This window comes from Chroicocephalus ridibundus, chromosome 11 (assembly GCF_963924245.1).
Source record: "Chroicocephalus ridibundus chromosome 11, bChrRid1.1, whole genome shotgun sequence".
Classification (NCBI taxonomy): Eukaryota; Metazoa; Chordata; class Aves; order Charadriiformes; family Laridae; genus Chroicocephalus; species Chroicocephalus ridibundus.
In genome coordinates this window covers 21,587,565-21,603,936 of record NC_086294.1, presented here as the reverse complement: position 1 = coordinate 21,603,936, position 16,372 = coordinate 21,587,565, and the positions used below count along the sequence as shown (strand labels likewise).

General features: G+C 62.2%; 4 protein-coding genes across 6 annotated transcripts; 2 read left to right on the top strand and 2 right to left on the bottom strand.

The window, feature by feature from the left end:
• Positions 1-155: 155 nt before the first annotated feature.
• CLTB (clathrin light chain B) lies at positions 156-7,046 on the top strand. 2 transcript variants are annotated; one of them, XM_063349442.1, is made up of 6 exons: positions 156-352; positions 2,056-2,102; positions 3,421-3,538; positions 3,834-3,945; positions 4,367-4,420; positions 4,916-7,046. In XM_063349442.1, the coding sequence occupies exons 1-6, from the start codon at positions 169-171 to the stop codon at positions 5,085-5,087; spliced, it is 687 nt and encodes a 228-aa protein (XP_063205512.1). In that variant the 5' UTR covers positions 156-168; the 3' UTR covers positions 5,088-7,046. The 2 variants fall into 2 exon arrangements, with proteins under 2 accessions (XP_063205512.1, XP_063205513.1); XM_063349443.1 differs by lacking the exon at positions 4,367-4,420.
• A 1,717-nt stretch (positions 7,047-8,763) lies between these two features.
• On the bottom strand, positions 8,764-9,945 carry HIGD2A (HIG1 hypoxia inducible domain family member 2A). The gene is made up of 2 exons (XM_063349450.1): positions 9,756-9,945; positions 8,764-9,455 (listed from the first exon to the last, which is right to left on the bottom strand). The coding sequence occupies exons 1-2, from the start codon at positions 9,868-9,870 to the stop codon at positions 9,289-9,291; spliced, it is 282 nt and encodes a 93-aa protein (XP_063205520.1). The 5' UTR covers positions 9,871-9,945; the 3' UTR covers positions 8,764-9,288.
• Positions 9,946-10,062: 117 nt separating this feature from the next.
• Positions 10,063-12,827, top strand: NOP16 (NOP16 nucleolar protein). The gene is made up of 5 exons (XM_063349447.1): positions 10,063-10,222; positions 10,422-10,536; positions 11,226-11,295; positions 12,003-12,109; positions 12,379-12,827. The coding sequence occupies exons 1-5, from the start codon at positions 10,116-10,118 to the stop codon at positions 12,520-12,522; spliced, it is 543 nt and encodes a 180-aa protein (XP_063205517.1). The 5' UTR covers positions 10,063-10,115; the 3' UTR covers positions 12,523-12,827.
• Positions 12,828-13,099: 272 nt separating this feature from the next.
• Positions 13,100-16,250, bottom strand: ARL10 (ADP ribosylation factor like GTPase 10). 2 transcript variants are annotated; one of them, XM_063349446.1, is made up of 4 exons: positions 15,769-16,250; positions 15,046-15,208; positions 14,664-14,839; positions 13,100-14,195 (listed from the first exon to the last, which is right to left on the bottom strand). In XM_063349446.1, the coding sequence occupies exons 1-4, from the start codon at positions 15,982-15,984 to the stop codon at positions 14,019-14,021; spliced, it is 732 nt and encodes a 243-aa protein (XP_063205516.1). In that variant the 5' UTR covers positions 15,985-16,250; the 3' UTR covers positions 13,100-14,018. The 2 variants fall into 2 exon arrangements, with proteins under 2 accessions (XP_063205516.1, XP_063205515.1); XM_063349445.1 differs by having other exon boundaries at positions 15,046-15,234; positions 15,769-15,900.
• Positions 16,251-16,372: the final 122 nt, after the last annotated feature.

Genomic DNA, 16,372 nt, shown 5'->3' with positions numbered 1-16,372 from the left:
GGCGCTGCGCCGGGAGGCGGGGAAGCGGGACGCGGCCGGCGGGGCCGCCCCGTCGCTGATGTCAAGGCGGCCGCCCCGCCCGCCGCCGCAGTGACAGCTCCGCCCGGGCCCACTCGGGCCCAGCCCAGCCGAGCAGCCGGAGCGGGAGCGCGGCGGACGGGCCGGGCCATGGCCGACGACTTCGGCTTCTTTTCCTCGTCCGAGGGGGCCGGCGCCGAGGAGGACCCGGCCGCCGCCTTCCTGGCCCAGCAGGAGAGCGAGATCGCCGTCATCGAGAACGACGAGGGGTTCGGGCCGACCGACGGCGAATCGGCCACCGCCCCGGCCGGGCAGGCGGCCCCGCCGGAACCGGGTGAGCGCCGCGCCGGGCCTGCCCGGGGGGTCCGCTGGCTGCGCGCCCGGCGGGCACGGAGCGGGCTGTCGTGCCACCCCCATGGGTGTAAAGGAGGACTTTGTACCCACGGCAGGCAGGGGTTCCCCTCCAGGCTCCCCTCCCCGCGGGGCTGGGGTTCCCCGCGGGATGCCCTGCATCCCCAGTGGGTGATGGGGTCCATGCTGCACCCCCAGTGGGCGGGCAGCAGGGTTTCCCCAGTGGATCAGGCCTGCCTTCCCGTAAGGACTATCCGGGGCCTGTGCTTGGTGATAAAGGGCTTGATGTTGGGGTTCCCTCTCAAGCCTCAGGATGTGGGGTGAATCCTGAGCTGGGACATGACAGCTGTGGGGTGATTTCTCCCCCTGTGTGCTCAGGCTGGGTTCCCTCAGTTGGATGGACTCCCATCTCCATGTCTGAGTGCCCCCAGCTAGGTCAGTGTGAGAGGCATCCAGGCGGAGCTAAGGAGCACTGACAGCCCTGTCACTGTCCACACAGGCAGGAGAGCCCTTTGGGGTGCAAAATGGAAGGCATTTCCACTGTGGCATTGTGGTCCCAGGCCCTGCAGGTAGAATGTGCTAATCCTGATCTTCAGGGCAGGGTCTGCTCTCTGCATGGACGTAGGGACACTGCTGCCACAATACTCTGGCTCCTTCCCATAACCCAGGCCTGCAGGGACGCCTTGTGCTCTCCATGCAGCAGTGGTTTCACCTCTCCATACGCAGGGCCGCAAAAGCAGATCTGGGCCTGGAGAAGTGTTGACAGCCATGGTGATAAATGCAGTCAGACAGGCTGGAGCTGGGTGTAGTCGGAACTGCACTGTGGGGGCGAGCACTGTGGGGATGGTGCTTGTTTGAGCTGTGCCGTGGCTGTGCGGCTGCCCGTGCCCGCAGCTAGCCGGCTGGTAAAAGCCGTGTGGTTGTCACTGGGGAGAGCTCAGGGCCTGCAGTATGCCTCCTTCAAAGCCTCTTCTCTCCCAGCAGCGGGGACCTCTGCACGGGGCTGGCCTGGTGGCCAGCTCTCAGAGTTCTGTGGGGCTGGGGGGGAGATGAGCTGTACCCCAGCTGTGGGTGTCAGTGGTGCCTCATTCCCGGCCCTAACCTTGCAGATTGTCCTAGGGGCATCCCCCCAGGTGGGCTCTCGAGAACCTCGGTGCACACGCCAGCCCTCCTCTCCTGGCGGAGCACACTGCAGTGTTCCTGTGGGCTCTGTCCCTGGCAGGGTTGCCTTCCCTTCACAGCCCTGCACTGCTGGGCACTGGGCCGACAGCTTCTGGGTCAGCTGGCTGTGTCCATCGGCAGCCTCTGCCTGGCTTCCTGCTGGTTGGCGTTGGTCAGGTTGTCTTTCTACAATCAGCGTGCCTGCCTGTGTCCGGCCTCATGCCTGGAACAGTTTCCTTAGTCTTCAGATAAGATAAAACACCAGTGAAAACACCATAAAGACATAAGTGCCTGGAGAGGCTTGTCTAGGAGAGAGAGAGGTGCTGGCTGAATCCCACCAAGGACAGGAGACCACTGGGCCTGGCCCATGTATGTGAGGCTGTGGTGGATGGGTGTGCTGGGCTGGAAATGGCACAGCCAAAATCTCAGGAACTGATTTGCTTCTGTTTCGTGAACAGCAGCCCCTCTAGGATTACTTGCAGCTGCCATAGTTGTGTTTTTCTTTCTCTCTTACTTTTTCTCTAGCTGGTTTCCAGAATGGAGGAGCCACTGTCAATGGAGATGTCTTTCAGGTGAGAGCTCAGTCCCTTATCCTGTCCCAGTGGTGCTAAGGGAGACTGGGTGGATATGGAGCCAGCACTCCTCTGCTCTGCGTCCAGGATTGACTGGAGTTTGCTATCCAGCTGCAGAACAGCTATGGTGCCCCTGGAAAGGCCTGGGGCTCGGGTGAGAGTCCTGGCTGCCCCATTCTCACCCCCGCTCAAAGAAGATTGGTCCTGCCTCTCAAGACCTGTCCCAGATCTGTTTGCAGGTGGCCTGTGCCCTGAACAAATGACTAGGCCCTAAAAGCAGATGACAAATCCTCCATCCCTTACAGAAGCCCCCTCTCTCCAGCCTGGGTAGCTCCTGGAGTCCTTCGGGGCAGTCAGGAGCATCTCTTGGCAGAGGCAGGAGTGAGGACATGGCTGCCGTGGGACACTCGCTTTGCTGACTCTGCAGCATCTCCATTAAACTCACTTGCCCCATGGCCAAGGGTGTTTCGTGGGGGCCACCCACCTGGGTCTCAGCTCCTTCTGAAAGCTCGAAGGCCAGCTCTGCTGTCTACAGGAGAAGCTGTGCATGCATCTGACAAGGATGCACAGCTTGTGTCTGAGTGCCCCCCGCCGCTTCACCCCGCTCAGTGCCCAGCAGTGTGGCATGTGCATTGCCTGTGCCTAGTTTGCGGGATGATAATCACATCAGAAACGGGACAGACTTAATTAGATTGGGGATCTCGGAGGAAAGCCTTAATCCCATTGCTGAGCTTGGTGTCGGGCTGGGCATCCCGGCCAGTGGAGGGTGTTAGGAGCGGCGCTGAGCCAGCGTAGTGCTGGATCTGACGGGAGCTGTACAGGCAGCTCGGCTCAGAGGAGCAAGGGAGGCTCTTGCCTGCAGGCTGGTGTCCGTGGAGAGTGTGGTACCTCCCTTGGGTGCTGCCTGGGCTCTCCCCGTCTGTTGGGGCCAAGCCTGTAACAACGCAGAGTCCTGGGGCTGCCTCAGCCCCAGTCAGGGCCAGGGAAGCCCAGTGCTGTTGGGGAGCACGTCACAAAAACGGTGGCTGTCCTCTGCTGTGGGGCTGCCCAGAGGGTGCGAGAGCTGTGTTGGCAGTGAGCAGCAAGTCAAGGAGAGGAACACTGGGAATTCTTTCTGGGTGACAGGATCTGGAGCTGGGACAGCAGCTTAAGCAGCACTGTCCCAGATGTCCCATTGTGTCATCCTCCCTACCTCCTATCTTGGCTTGTGTGAGTGCTGGGAGCGTGGAGTCCTGCCCTGCGCTGCCAGCCCTTCCAGGTGGCTGAGCTGGGCTGTGGGAGGAGCTGGTGCTGATGGCGAGGTGCTCATCTCCTGCAGGAGTCCAACGGCCCCACAGATGCCTACGCAGCCATAGCCAAGGCTGACCGGCTGACCCAGGAACCTGAGAGCATCCGCAAGTGGAGGGAGGAGCAGAAGAAGCGCCTGGAGGAGCTGGGTGAGACCCAAGGCCATGTGTGGCCACACCCGTGGCACCTTGCGATGTGGCAGTTGGGCCTCTTGGGGTCTCTCATCTGGCAGTGACCCTGCTGCATCCCAGAGAGGTGTCTCATGCCCCAGGCTGCATTGCATGGGTTCCCTGCCAAAGATCTGCTGTCCTTGGGGCAGTGGTGCCTTTCAGACAGTACTAGACAGGCCTGGGGCGCTGCAGCTGTCCTGCCTGCTGAGGGGTTGCCCAGCAGACCCAGTGGGTGCCAGTCTGGCTGATGGGGTCTGTCTTGCTCTGGCCTTAGATGCAGCATCGAAGGTGACTGAGCAGGAATGGCGTGAGAAGGCCAAGAAGGACCTGGAGGAGTGGAACCTGCGTCAGAATGAGCAGATGGAGAAGAACCGGGCAAACAACAGGTATGTCGGGGTAGCGTGGCCATGAGGGCTACGACAGGAGCTGCTGTACAGCCAGATCTGCCTTCCTGGGATGTCTGGGAGCCTCTTTCCCCACAGTGGGGCCCAGCCCTACAGGGCCAGAGCTTTGCCAGGCAAGGGGAGAGGCTCCAGGGCTTCTAGTGGCTCTGGTGGCTGTGCAGAGCCGCCCTGGCTGGGACCACCCTGGGATCTCACTGCCTGCTGCCCCCCGCGTGGGCCTCACATCGGGGCAGGGTTGGGGCACTGTCTGTGCAGCCCTGCCATCATGGGCAGGTTTTCCTGGTGTGGTGAGTGGGTCACGCTCTGCGGGAGGACGCTAACCCCCTCTCTGTTTCTCTCTTCCTAACCCTCTGCCTGCCTGTCTGCTCTGCGCTCTCTCTCTTGTCTGTGCCTCGGGGGCTAGGATCGCTGACAAAGCCTTTTACCAGCAGCCGGACGCCGATGTGATTGGCTATGTGTATGTGCCACTTACAGACCATATCCTGCCCCGCAGGGTCTGGGGGTCCTGGCCCCAGAACGGGCTGTCCAGCCAAGGGGAGGGGGGATGCTGGGAGGTCCTGGGCCCTGGTGAGGTCCTGGAGGGAGGACGATGCAACTGAACGTCTCCAAATGGTGGAGTCTTAGGAGGCAAATGGAGCTCCTGGAAATGCCCCCGTGGGGGCTGGTTGAAGAGGCAAAGCCGTGGGGTTTTGTGCCTTTTGGGGCATAGCTCTGGGGGTGGAGAAGTCTTGGGAGCAGGCAGACACCCCAGTGCCCCTGGACAAATGATGTCTTGGGTGAGCGCAGCCTTGAGCATCGTGTGTCTCTGGATCCCAGAGGACGCCGAGCTCATTGGCTGGAGCAAGGGGACAGAAAGCGGGGACACAAAGCAGGGACATGAAAGGTTCCCAGGCAGAGGGGAGGGTCTCCTTGGAAAGGGTTCTGCCAGTGACAACCTTCAATGTCTCCACAGGGCCTCAGAGGAAGCATTTCTGAAGGAGTCCAAGGAGGAAACCCCGGGCTCTGAGTGGGAGAAGGTGGCCCAGCTCTGTGATTTCAACCCCAAGAGCAGCAAGCAGAGCAAGGATGTCTCGCGGATGCGCTCGGTGCTCATCTCCCTCAAACAGACGCCCCTGTCCCGCTAGTTGCCGCCTGTCACGGCCTGGAGCGCAGCGGGGCAAAGCCAGGCTCACCGGCGGCTTCGTGGGGCCAGCCCATGAGGGGCCTCACCCTGCCTGCCCCCTTCTCCCTGGTGTGTGCCTCGGCTGCACTCGAGTCACTGGTTGTAACTCTCCCCATGGTTTTCCTTTGCTTAAAAGGTGCATCAGTCTCTTTCTACACTTATTTATTACTGTGGCATTTCCCGGGAAGCGACACTGGGTGGCAGAGCTGAGTTCGGGGGAGAGCCCCCAGCCTGGGCTCTGCGAGAGGTTGTGCCCGGGCGCCTGGCTGGGTGAGAGGGGGAACACAGCGCCCGCTGTTCCCCACCTCATCCCTGTGCTGGGAATAAACCTGCCTGCGCCTGTCCTGGTGCTGGGTGAGTGTAGGCATGGCAGCCCCGCGTCTGGGCCTGGGTCTTAGCCACAGGGCAGTGATCCTAGTGGGACCCCTGGCACCCGTCTGCCTTTCTGGCGGGGTTTAGAGCAGAGCTGGCTGCGGGGCTGGGAGGGCAGAGGAACAGCCCTGACTCAGCTCCGCATCACAAGGTCCTGCAGGGAGCGCGGCTGCAGGGCCTGAGGAATGCAAGTGCAGGCAGCCAGGCTGGGCCGGGACTGCCAGCGGTTGCCCCAAGCCCAGCAGGACTCTCCCCAGCCTGGCTGCACACTCTGAAAAGCTGTCAGGGCTCCGAGCAGCAGTAGCAGTGTCTGTGTCCCGTCTGTCCTGTGGGACTGCTGGTGCCAGGCAGCATGGTGATGCAGGGCACCAGGAGGGGCCATGGGGTGAGTGTGCAGGATGTTTTCTGTCCCTCCCCCAAGGCCACCAGCAGTTGGGAATGTGGGGTGCCAGACTTTGGGGGCCCTTGGCTCTGCTCTGCTCCTTTCCCTGCTACTAGGATGGGAGGCAGAGGCTGTGTGCTTGCAGGGAAGCAGGTAGGAAGGTCCAGCTGCTGTGGGGCAGGTTGAGCCTCCGGCTCCCTAACCCAGGGGCCCAGAGCAGGATTGGGCAGTTCTGGTGCTGGGGTTTGTGCCGTCCCTGGACAACAAGCCGCGCGTCTGTCTGCAGCTGCTCTGTGGGCTCCTCTCTGGTCCCTGCTGGATTTGCACACCTAAGGCAGTGTGGTGAGATGCCGCAGTTGCGCTCCCTGCCCTACAAGGCACAAGCTTTCTTGCCCAAACACCAGCTTTCTCTCTTTTGCTTGGTGGGACCAGCAACCAGCCCCTCTGGCTCGGAGTCCCAGCCCTTGAAACATGCAGAACTCCAGCTAGCAGGAGAGGGGGAGGCCTGTGTGCACTGTGCCATGTTTCTGGCCCACTGGGGGCTTGGGAAGAGCTTGCAGCAGCACGCTGGGGGGACATGCAGCAAAGCCCACAAAACATTTGCTTGAGCCTCACTGCAGAGCCCTGCTCAGCTGATAAAGCAAGTGTGCAGAGCTGTGCTGGCCTGCAGCTATGGCTCTGCGAGTCAGGAAGGTCACCTGCCCTGCTGCTGCAGCCCTCGCGGGGTGCTCTGGGGCAGGGGCTCAGCAGCGGGCTGGAAAGGGAAATGGGTGCGTGGGGAGTCACTTGGTGTTGTGTGCTGGGATCGCGCCCCCTTGTCTGTAGGGCTGATCACTCCTACGCTGTCCCCCTGCGCTCCAGCACGCATAGGCAGCTCTGCTGCAGCGCAGGATGGACGCCAATGCAGGATACCTCGGGATTTGGCTGCCTGCCTCTCCCTTTCACTGCAGAGCAACGGGAAGCGCTGGGGGTAGGAGCGCCCCTCGCGCTCTGTCCCTCTGGCTCCGCAGGCAGCTGAGCCCCTGGGTCCCCCAGCTGCTGTGCCCCTCATGTCAGGCAGGGGCAGCCAGCTCCCGAGGAGCCGTGCCCACAGCTGTTCTACATCCCCTCGGCTTTGGTATCTGTGACTGTTCAAATTACCTGTGACAATAAACCACATCTACAATCCCACAGGGCACTGTCGTCTTTCCACTTCAGCAACACACGGGTGTGTGTTTAGGAGAACCCACAGCCATGAAGCCTTCTGTGGAAAGGATGGGGCTGGAGGAGAACCACATCCTACAGCAAAAAAATAGGGAGGGGAAGGGCCAGAGGGTTTGCGCTAGGCTGGGGCAGAAGTGGTGGCAGCAGGACTGGGGGGCTCTGCTGTGCCCCCAGGAATCGTGAGCTCGTGCTTGTCCAGGTGGCCTGAGCTACTCCCCAGCTCACCGCGCCCGTCCCTGGGCTGCCAAGGGATTGCACTGGTCGATCTGCCCACCAGCTGCCTCCCGCAGCCCTGTCCTGGGCTGGAAGTGCTAGCGAAGGAGCCAAAAGCGGCTTCTTCTGGGAAAGACGTGCTGAGCAGGCAGCCAAACGGGGAATGCGGACGGCCCTGCAGCTGGCAGAGCCCTGGGCTCCCTGGTGCAGAGGTGGAGCTCACCCTGCTGAGCACCGGCGATGGCTTGTCCCCACCCTCACGTTTCAGAAATCAGCTCTGGTGGGTGAGAGCCTTCCCCTTCTCCTTGTCAAGGGCCACCGGCACCATGATTCCCCAGATGGGAAAAACCAAGCACTCGTTCATGGGCAGAGTGAGTTTACTCCTCACCCTGTCCCACAGAGCTGCTTGTAAGGGCAAAGCGGCACAAGCCAGCTGCCAGGTGGCCGGCTGCAAAGCCACCGCAGGCCAGGGAGGGCCAGGGCAGAGGCTCCAACATGAAGACACCCAGAGGGCAAAGCCTGGAAACGCCCCGGGCAGCTCAAAGTGAGGAGGCATCGCAGCATCGTTAGCCCCCTTCCCCTGCAGAGATACTCTCTGCCTGCAGGTGTGGGATTGTATCTAGAAGAAAACGGCCATGTGAGCCAGCCATATGAAAGCCTGGACTGAACAATGACCCCAACAAAGGCCAGTTAAGGTCACCCTGGGAGAGCAAAAAGAGGAAGAAAAGCGCTGGCTTCACCGGCATAAAGGGAACACGATGAGACCCAGACAGGGTCAACAGGATCTGAGTGCACCAACCAGCTCCCGCCTAGGCTCACATGCTTGCTGCATGAACAAGGCTTGAAACCAATCGGAGATTGCTAAAGCGCGTGAACACTTAGTCATAATGTATAAAAGAACAGGTTAAAATGCATTAAAGTGGCTTCTCTTGATTCACATTGAATTGTGCGGAGCCCAGCTTCTTCTCCTCATCCAGGCAGGTACAAGCTGCTGCAGCCACACAGCAAACAGATCCAACGGCCCCACTTCCTCCCTGCTGTGCAGCCCTGACGTGGGAGAGCAAAGCCCCCTTGCCCACCAAACACCCCCGGTATGACCCAAATGGTCCAATGCCAACAGCAGGACTCAGAGCTGCCCATGATGATGTTTGTCACGACACACAGGCATTGCAGCTCCCTTCGGGAAGAGGACACTTGCTCAGCAGCCAGTTCCAACTCACAAAAAGCAGCGAGCTGCGCAGGAACCAACTTGCCAGCAAAGGCAGCTGAAGCAGCAGCGCGTCCCAGAGAACGCAGCCAGGGCCTGTTTTGCAAATGTGAGTTCCCAACTTGTTTTTGCAGGGAGTCACATCTCTTGTGTCCTGCTTGCACCACCACAGCTTCAAGGCAGCCGTGCCCGCTCCCTTTCCTTCCTACACTATTTACTCTTCTGGCTTCTCAATGCTCTGCAATCCAGCATCAGTTAGAATCTCGCTGCAATTCACTTTATTACTCACCGGTTGCAACTGAACAGATTACATATTCTCCCCAAACAACTCACCCGCTGCTTATGAACTCTGTCCTGCCAGGATCAAGCCATAAACAGAGCTGTTCCTTCCTACGCAGCCAGATCATTTCTCAAATGCTGGTGCGCGGCCTGACTAAAGCCACACCTCAGTGCAGACCATGACCCACAGGACACAATTTTAACAGACTGTGACAATACCAAGAGGTCTGACAGGGGTGGAGAGCCTTAGTGAGGCGCAGCCTCTGGTGTCGCAGGAGGATAAGCTCTCAGAGAATCAAAAAATGCCACAGCCCAAATTTCAGGTTAAATCACAGAGGTGTATTAGCTGCATTTCTAGTGCTCTGGAACACTGAGCCTCTCTGAGCTCCACCGAGGCACCACAACTGTCTCTGGGAAAACTCCATCCGCAGCCAGAATCCACCCTGCCAGCTGCGGCACAGGCTAGCAGGCACACACCTGCGGCCGCAGCTTCTCTCTTCCCTGATTTCAGTTTTTAGATTTCATGGCTGTGACCACCATGCCTCCCAGGAGGGCCGCGAAGGTGAAGCCCTGGGCCAGGATACGTGCCCGCATCATCAGCTGGGACCGACGGGTGTTGCCTCTCTTGAAGCTGATCAGTCCGTAGGTCAGGACGCCCACCGTGCAGAGGCAGCCTGCAGAGAAGGACGGAGAGAGGGCTCAGCGGAGCAGGGCTGGGGCTGCGAGGTGAGGCCCACACCTCCATCTTGACCCCACATCCCCCCCCCACATCTCCCCCCACATCCCCCCGCACCTGAGCACTGCTGGCTTGTGAGACAACACCCTCAAAGCAGGGACATGTCCCCCCCGAGGGCAGCCCCTCGGGTTTGGGCCCAAGAGGAGCCGACCCGCTGTTCGCTGCCCTCCCCCGTCGCCAGCCCCCATCGCCCCGGCCCTTCCCCATCATCCTCCCCCCCCCGGCCCTGCCCCCTCACCGAGCGGCACCAGGGGGTTCTCGCGGGTCTTGCGCAGGAACTTGTCCCCGAAGCCCTCCTCGCTGAACACGGGCAGCGGGCTGGGCTCCAGCGGCGGGGGAGGCCCGGCCGCCATGACTGCGGCCGGCAGCGAAGGTGACCACCCGCGGCCCTCCCCGGCTGCCGTAGCCAGGAAGCGCCGCACGGCCAATGGACGCGGGGGGGGGGGAGCTCCCAGTAGCCCGCCGCGAGGCATGCCGGGGGCTGTAGTCCACGGTGGGCCGACCCTCAGGGCGGTGCTGCGGGAGCGGGACTACACTTCCCGTGGTGCCCCGCGGCGCGGCCCGGCCCGGCGCTCGGCAGCAGCAGCGTGGTGCCGCCATGCCGAAGGCCAAGGGGAAGAGCCGGCGGCAGAAATACTCCTACAATCTCAACCGCAAGCGGCTCTACCGCAGCGCCCGCCGCCGCGCCGCCCCGCGCATCGCCTGGTGAGGCGGCGGAGGGCGCGTGGGTGGGCACGCGGGGGGACGCGGGGCCGGGCGTGGGCCCGCCACGCCGTGTGGGAGCGGGTGCCCCGGGGTGCGGGTGGGGGGCACCTGCCGCACGTCTGGGTGGGGGCTGTGGGGACGGGGGACCCCCCGCCGCGCGGGGAGGGTGACCGTGATGCCGGTGCCTCTCCCCGCGCAGCTCGCACATCCGCCATGCCTGGGACCCCACCAAGTCGGTGGCGCAGAACCTGGCCGAGATGGGCCTGGCCGAGGATCCCAACAAGGCCGTCCCCATCCCCAAGAAGAAGCTGCTGGTAAGTGTGGCCGTGGCCCGCCGGGGAAGGGCAGGGGGGGCTCGGCCGCGGCTGCTCCTCTCGGGGGGGTGGGAGGCCAGGCCCTTCCCCAGGACAGGCTGGGGAAAAGCAGCGTGGAGAGCAGCCCGCCTTGGAGCGTGGATCAGGTGGCTCTGGATCAGCCTCTGTAGGCGGATGGGCCTCCTATCTTTATCAATACGCTTTTGTCGCCAAGATGCAAGCGTGGGAACGAGCTGCAGTGTCACGGAGGAATAATGGATTTTAGAACAAGTATAAATAACATCAGTCATTCTCTTGGGACTTGCCAGAGAGAGGTGGGGCTGGGAACGCGGCAGCCCAGTTGCTTCTGATAACAAAGAAAGCTTCTTTGTGCACAGCGGCGCCAGCCCAGCCTGCCTGCGTTGGTGGGTACTGCGAAAGGTGGCCCCGTGAAACATCACACTCATGGAAAAAAAACAGGCGTGACCTTGTTTGTCACTTGTCTCGGTTCACACAGTATTGCTCGTGCAACAGGTTTGCCCATGGGCTAGCTTAATGGCGCAAATAAGGCTCTGCTTAAAGCCAGCTGAGGTGTTTTGGTCCTTGCAGACGTTGTGTAAGCTGTTTGCAGTTTTGGGAGCAATATATGGGGACATGTCTCTCTTCTGAACATGCTTTTCTTAAGTTGCCTTCTCTCTCATTTAACACAGGGGATGGAGGTGGAAAGCGATGGACGAGGGCAAGGAAAAAAAATAGTGCGGAAGCCCTACGTGGTGAACGGTCAGTGCCACTTCCGTCCTCCCCAGGGAGCGCTTCACCAGCCTTGGCAGGTTTCCTGATGAACCGCACCGCTGCCATTGCATTTGGGGTTCTCCCAAGGCCCTGTGGGTTATTTTGTCACTCATTTCTGTGCTGCCAGACTGTCCTTAGCGGCTGTGCTGCGCCAGGGGCAGGGAGGGCGCGCTTTCTCTCCAGGCTGGTGGGCTTGTAGAGCAGTACCCCACTGGCAGCAGTCAGCTGGGGGTTCCCAGCCAGGCCGGAGCTGTGCCGGGAGCCAGAACAGCAGCTCTGCTGTTGCTGTGTATCCTCTGTCTCCTGTGCTGCTTTTTTCGCAGCATTTCTGCCTGCAGCCCCAAGGGGGCTCTTGTCACTCTGAAACCAGGCACCAGGGTGACAAGAAACTGTGGCTGCAGTACCCTGCATGTTTTAGTGGTGGGTTGGGCAGCTCTGAAGAGTCACGCTCTGCAGCCCGGGCGGAAAGGCTCCACTCCTCGCAGTGGCCTGCATGCCTGCAGCCTACGTGGAGGGCTCTTGTCTTGTTCGTTTTCCTGGGAAGCAGCCCTGCGCGTGCGAGCTGTGGAGCTGTGCAGATGGAGTCACCTCCTTTCTGCAGCACTGGCAGGGCTTGATCTTGGGAGGAGGCTGGGGACCTCTGAGGTGCTGCTTGCTTCCCTCCCTGCTTCATGGTGTCTCTGTCCTCTGCCTAGAGATGGAATATGAGGCCAGTCTCCCCGAGAAGAAGTCAAACACACTCTCACGAGACCTCATTGACTACGTGCGGTACATGATACAGAACCATGGGGAGAACTACAAGGTGAGTACTGGCTGTCCCAGAGAGAGGAGCACCCGGAGCGATTCACCCCTGGCTCTTCTGCAGGATGGGAATTGCTGATCCTCTCTGTCCTGGATCCTGTTTTGCAGTCAGCAGATTGTTAAGAAGTGGCACTTTGAACCTTGTCCAGATCCCTGTCTGACTCAGGCAGTGATCGCAGCCGGCCTGGGTGGGCCTTTGGAGCGTGGCCGGGCTGGTTTGGTGTTTGCTCTTGGGGCCGCTCCTCTGACTTACCCTCTCCTTCGTCACAGGAAATGGCTCGAGACGAGAAGAACTACTACCAGGATACTCCCAAGCAGATTAAGAGAAAGATCAACGTGTACAAGAATTTCTATCCCGAGGAGTACAAGGATTTCGTTGCATCACTCAAGCAGGAAAAGATGGATGTGCAGTGACTGCCGGTTTTTTTTTCAGGTTTGCCTGCAAGTGCAAGCTTGATGTGACCATATTCTGAACTGAGCGGGGACTGACAAACAGGTGACAGTTACAGGCTCAGCACCAGCAAGCTGAGCTACACAAAAGCTCTGGTGATGAGGAAAGACCTTTATCAGACAGAGACAGTAATAAGGAGGCGTGAAAGACTCTTGGCTGTGGCTTATGGCGCTGGGACCGAACGTGCTGGGCCGCTGGGCCGCTCCCTTTCTGTGCGGCAGGCAGCACTTCTTTTGCCTTGTTAAAATAAATTGCTCTCTCAAGCTGGTGTGAGTGTCTTGCCCGTGGGCTCTTGCTTGGCACAGTCCCGCTTCGGAGAGCTCCCGGTGCCGACCCGCGGGACACAGGCATGGGGTGCATGTCACCCTCTGCAGCAACGGGGCTGGGGGCGGCGCTTGGGCCTTTGCTGATTTCCCTGTAGGCAGCAGAGGTTGGAGCGGGGCCACGTGTTGCTTCCTTCCCCCACAAGCGACCTTCCTGCCTGCAGCCTGGGAGACCGGGCTGGAGGTTCCTTCCCCGCCAAGGAGCTGGAGGGCAGCGCAGAGTGAGCAGTCTCTTTTATTGATAAAAGGAAGCAGCGACTGTACAAAAGGTTTTGCAGCAGGGACCGGCCGGCCTGTGCTCCCTTTTCCCTGATGCGCTCCCCAGCTTCCCCAATGGGTTTTCCAGGAGCTGGTATCCCGTGGCCGGACCCAGCATTCTCCCGCCTGCAGGCAGGGCTTCCTGCGGCCCCGAGCCTGGCTCCTTCCCCTTCTCCCCGGGGCAGCTGAGAGGGAGGGAGACCAGGCAGGGGGCAAACGCCTGCTGAGTGCAGCTCCTATCAAACAGCCCGTCTTTAGCCCTGTTGAGGGTGATGGGGAAGTGCAGGGCTGCCCAAAACCTGCCTTCATCTCCTAGACAGGGCTTTAAATACAGTTGGGGGAGTTGAGAGCTGTGCTCAGCCCCGGTGAGGGACAGCCTGGGTTAATCCCACTGGTGTGCACCATACTGGCAGGGCTCGCCAGCAGTAACTCCGCGTGTTTTTTGGGAAGGAGAGCCCATCTCCTGGGATGCCAGTGGGCAAGAGGGCTACCTCGCTTGTCCGGCCCCGTTCATTTAAATATCCCGCAGGGCTTCCATGAAGGTGCAGGGCCCTGCCCTGTGCTGCACGTTCCCGCTCACCCGCTCACCAGGAGGTAAGAGCCGTGCTTGTGCCTCCAGCCCAAGGGAGATTTCATCCCTGAACTGGGGGAGGCGGCTGCCCTCTCCCCGCAGCAGAGAGCAGAGCCTGCTGCTCGTGTTCCCCGAGGGCAGCCGTGCGGCAGCTCAACCCCAAACCTGGTGGGGTGCAGTGAACGCCCCAGGACTGGCAACTTGCTACCAGCGAGTCTGAGCTCCGGCGGCACCCACCCAGCCGCCTCCACAGAGCCCGAAGAGGAGCCGTGACCGGGGTGGGAGCCTGTCTGCCCCTGCCGTGGGCTCAGGGCTGGGACAGCAGGGTGACCAGCAGGCTCTTCACGTGGAGGACGCTGGTGGCGGTGCTCAGGCTGTCCCAGGTCGCGCTGGTGGGCAGGAGGAAGAGCTCCCGCTGCCCGCTGAGGGTGTGCAGGGCCAGCTCCTCCTGTAGCTCTGCCGTGCTCAGGGCATCGCTCTTGTCCTGCGAGGGAGAGAGGCGGCCGCTCAGGAGGGGAGCGGTGCCGGGGGCCGCAGTGCTGGGGGCTGCAGTGCTGGGAGCCGTGCTGCCGGCTGGCAGGAGCCCCGTCCTGGCGGGGATGGTGCGCAGGCAGGGCTGCCTCGCTGCTGCACTGGAGTCGCTTTGGCACACGCTCAGGGGAAGCAGCACCAGGCACGCGTTTGGCCGCCTGCCTTGGGAATGTATTTCCCCTCAGCGATTTTGCATGCTGCCGCCTGGGTGCTCTCCTGAAACTCATTTGCCGGGGCACTGGTAACGGCAGCCACGCCTCCTGATGAAGACTGCAGGAGACGGGCCCCCAGAAATGAGATTTTACAAGTGCTGGTGAATTTTAGGTGTCAGGATTTCCCCTCGGGGCCCTGGGGAGGGACACTTTCACTGGAAACAGCTCTGGGGGCAGCTGAAGGGCTGGATGGACAGATGGACACCCACCTGCTTGTTGGCCAGCACAACCAGTGGCAGCCGGGGCTCGGCAGCCAGCAGTGCGTGCAGCTCCTGGCGCGCCGTCAGCAGGCGCGACCTGTCCACCGAGTCCACCACGAACACCAGCACATGGGCCTCGCTCAGGTAGTGGGGCCAGTAGGATCGCAGGTTCTGGCTGCCACCCACTGCGGGAGACGGGCAGGATCAGGCACCGGCGTGGGGGCACGCGGGGCTGCTGCCTCCCCAGAGCACCCCAGGGAACCAGACCTCCCACTGCCCGGGATGCCCGGTGTCCCCAGCCTGGTGCCAGCGGGTAAGGGGACCCTCTGGGCCGTGTGGGCTCAGCCCTTGGGGCCACCTTGAGGCCACTTTAGGGCCATGCCAGCCTTACCCTCCAGCAGGTCCATCTCCATCCCCTCGACAAAGAGCTGGGCAGAGTTGAAGCCGTGGGTGGGTGCGATGCGGTCCCTGGCCTTCTGGCTGCAGATGTAGTGCAGGACGCTGCTCTTCCCGGCCCCATCCAGCCCCAGCACCAGGACCTGCCGCCAGTCCAGCTGTGGGGACACAGGAGGGTGTGGGGCTGGTCCCGGCACCCCGAGCCCCACGTTCAGGCAGCTGTTTGAGGGACCAGCCTGGAGCAAGGGGTCCTGACAGTCCCCCCAGCCCCCGTGCCCCCATCTCCATCCCGGTGGGCTCCAGGGGTGGTTCAGACCGGGAGCCCCTTTCCCATCAGGACGGGCTGCAGGAAGGTCCCCGAGAGCTGTCATCCTGCGGAATATCCTGGGGAATCCAGTGTGACCAGCTCCAGGGGGATCCTGGTGAGAGATCCCACGGGGGTCCTGACCCCACTCCCTCTTTCCCAGCCCCACGTGCTCTGAGGGATCCCGCTGGCGATCCACGGGCTTCCCCAGCCGGCTGATCACCGGGACGACCCCGACCCCCTGCCCCGTCCCCAGCTGGACGGTCTCGGGGATCTGAAGAACCCGGAGGAATCCCGACCCCCTGCCCCATCCCCGCCCTGAGATCCCGGTAATGGGCTCCTGGTATCGGGGATCCCGGGGAGATCCCGGCCCTGTGGCCGGGAATCCCGGCGAGGGTCTGTCCCGCCGCTTACCGCGTCGCCGGGGGGCGCTCGGTCCCGCAGCTCCCGCAGCTCCCGCTCCCACCATCCGCCCCAGCCGGTGCCGGTGCCGGTGCCGGTGCCGGTGCCGGTGCCGGTGCCGGTGCCGCGGAAGTAGATCTTCACGGCGATGAAGAGGAGGGAGCCGAGGGCGGCCACGGCGGCCCCCAGGGCCAGCGTCAGCTCCCGCAGCGCGCCGGGCGGACCCATGCCGCACCGGCAGCTGCCCCCGCCAGCTGTGCCCGCGGGCCGCGCGCCAGCGCCAGCTGTGCCCGCCCCTGACGTCACCGCCGCGCTTAAAGGGGCCGCTCCGACGGCGGGGAGGGTGGGGGAGAGACGGAGGGCTGTATGGATGGGAGGGAGGCGGGGCGGGAGGCAGCAGGGCCCGCCCAGCCGGTGCACGGACGCGTGAGCCGCCCCGGGGCGCCACGCCAGCCCGGCACCCACGCGACTCGTTTGTGCCGGCAATCCTGCCCGGTGGCGCAACCCATCCCTCCACCGGGAGCGGCTGCGGGGCCTTCCCTGGAGCCGCCGTGCGCGGCCTCCAGCCCCGCTGCCGGGGCGGTGGACGGGCTGGGCACCCCTGCCGGGGGGCCGG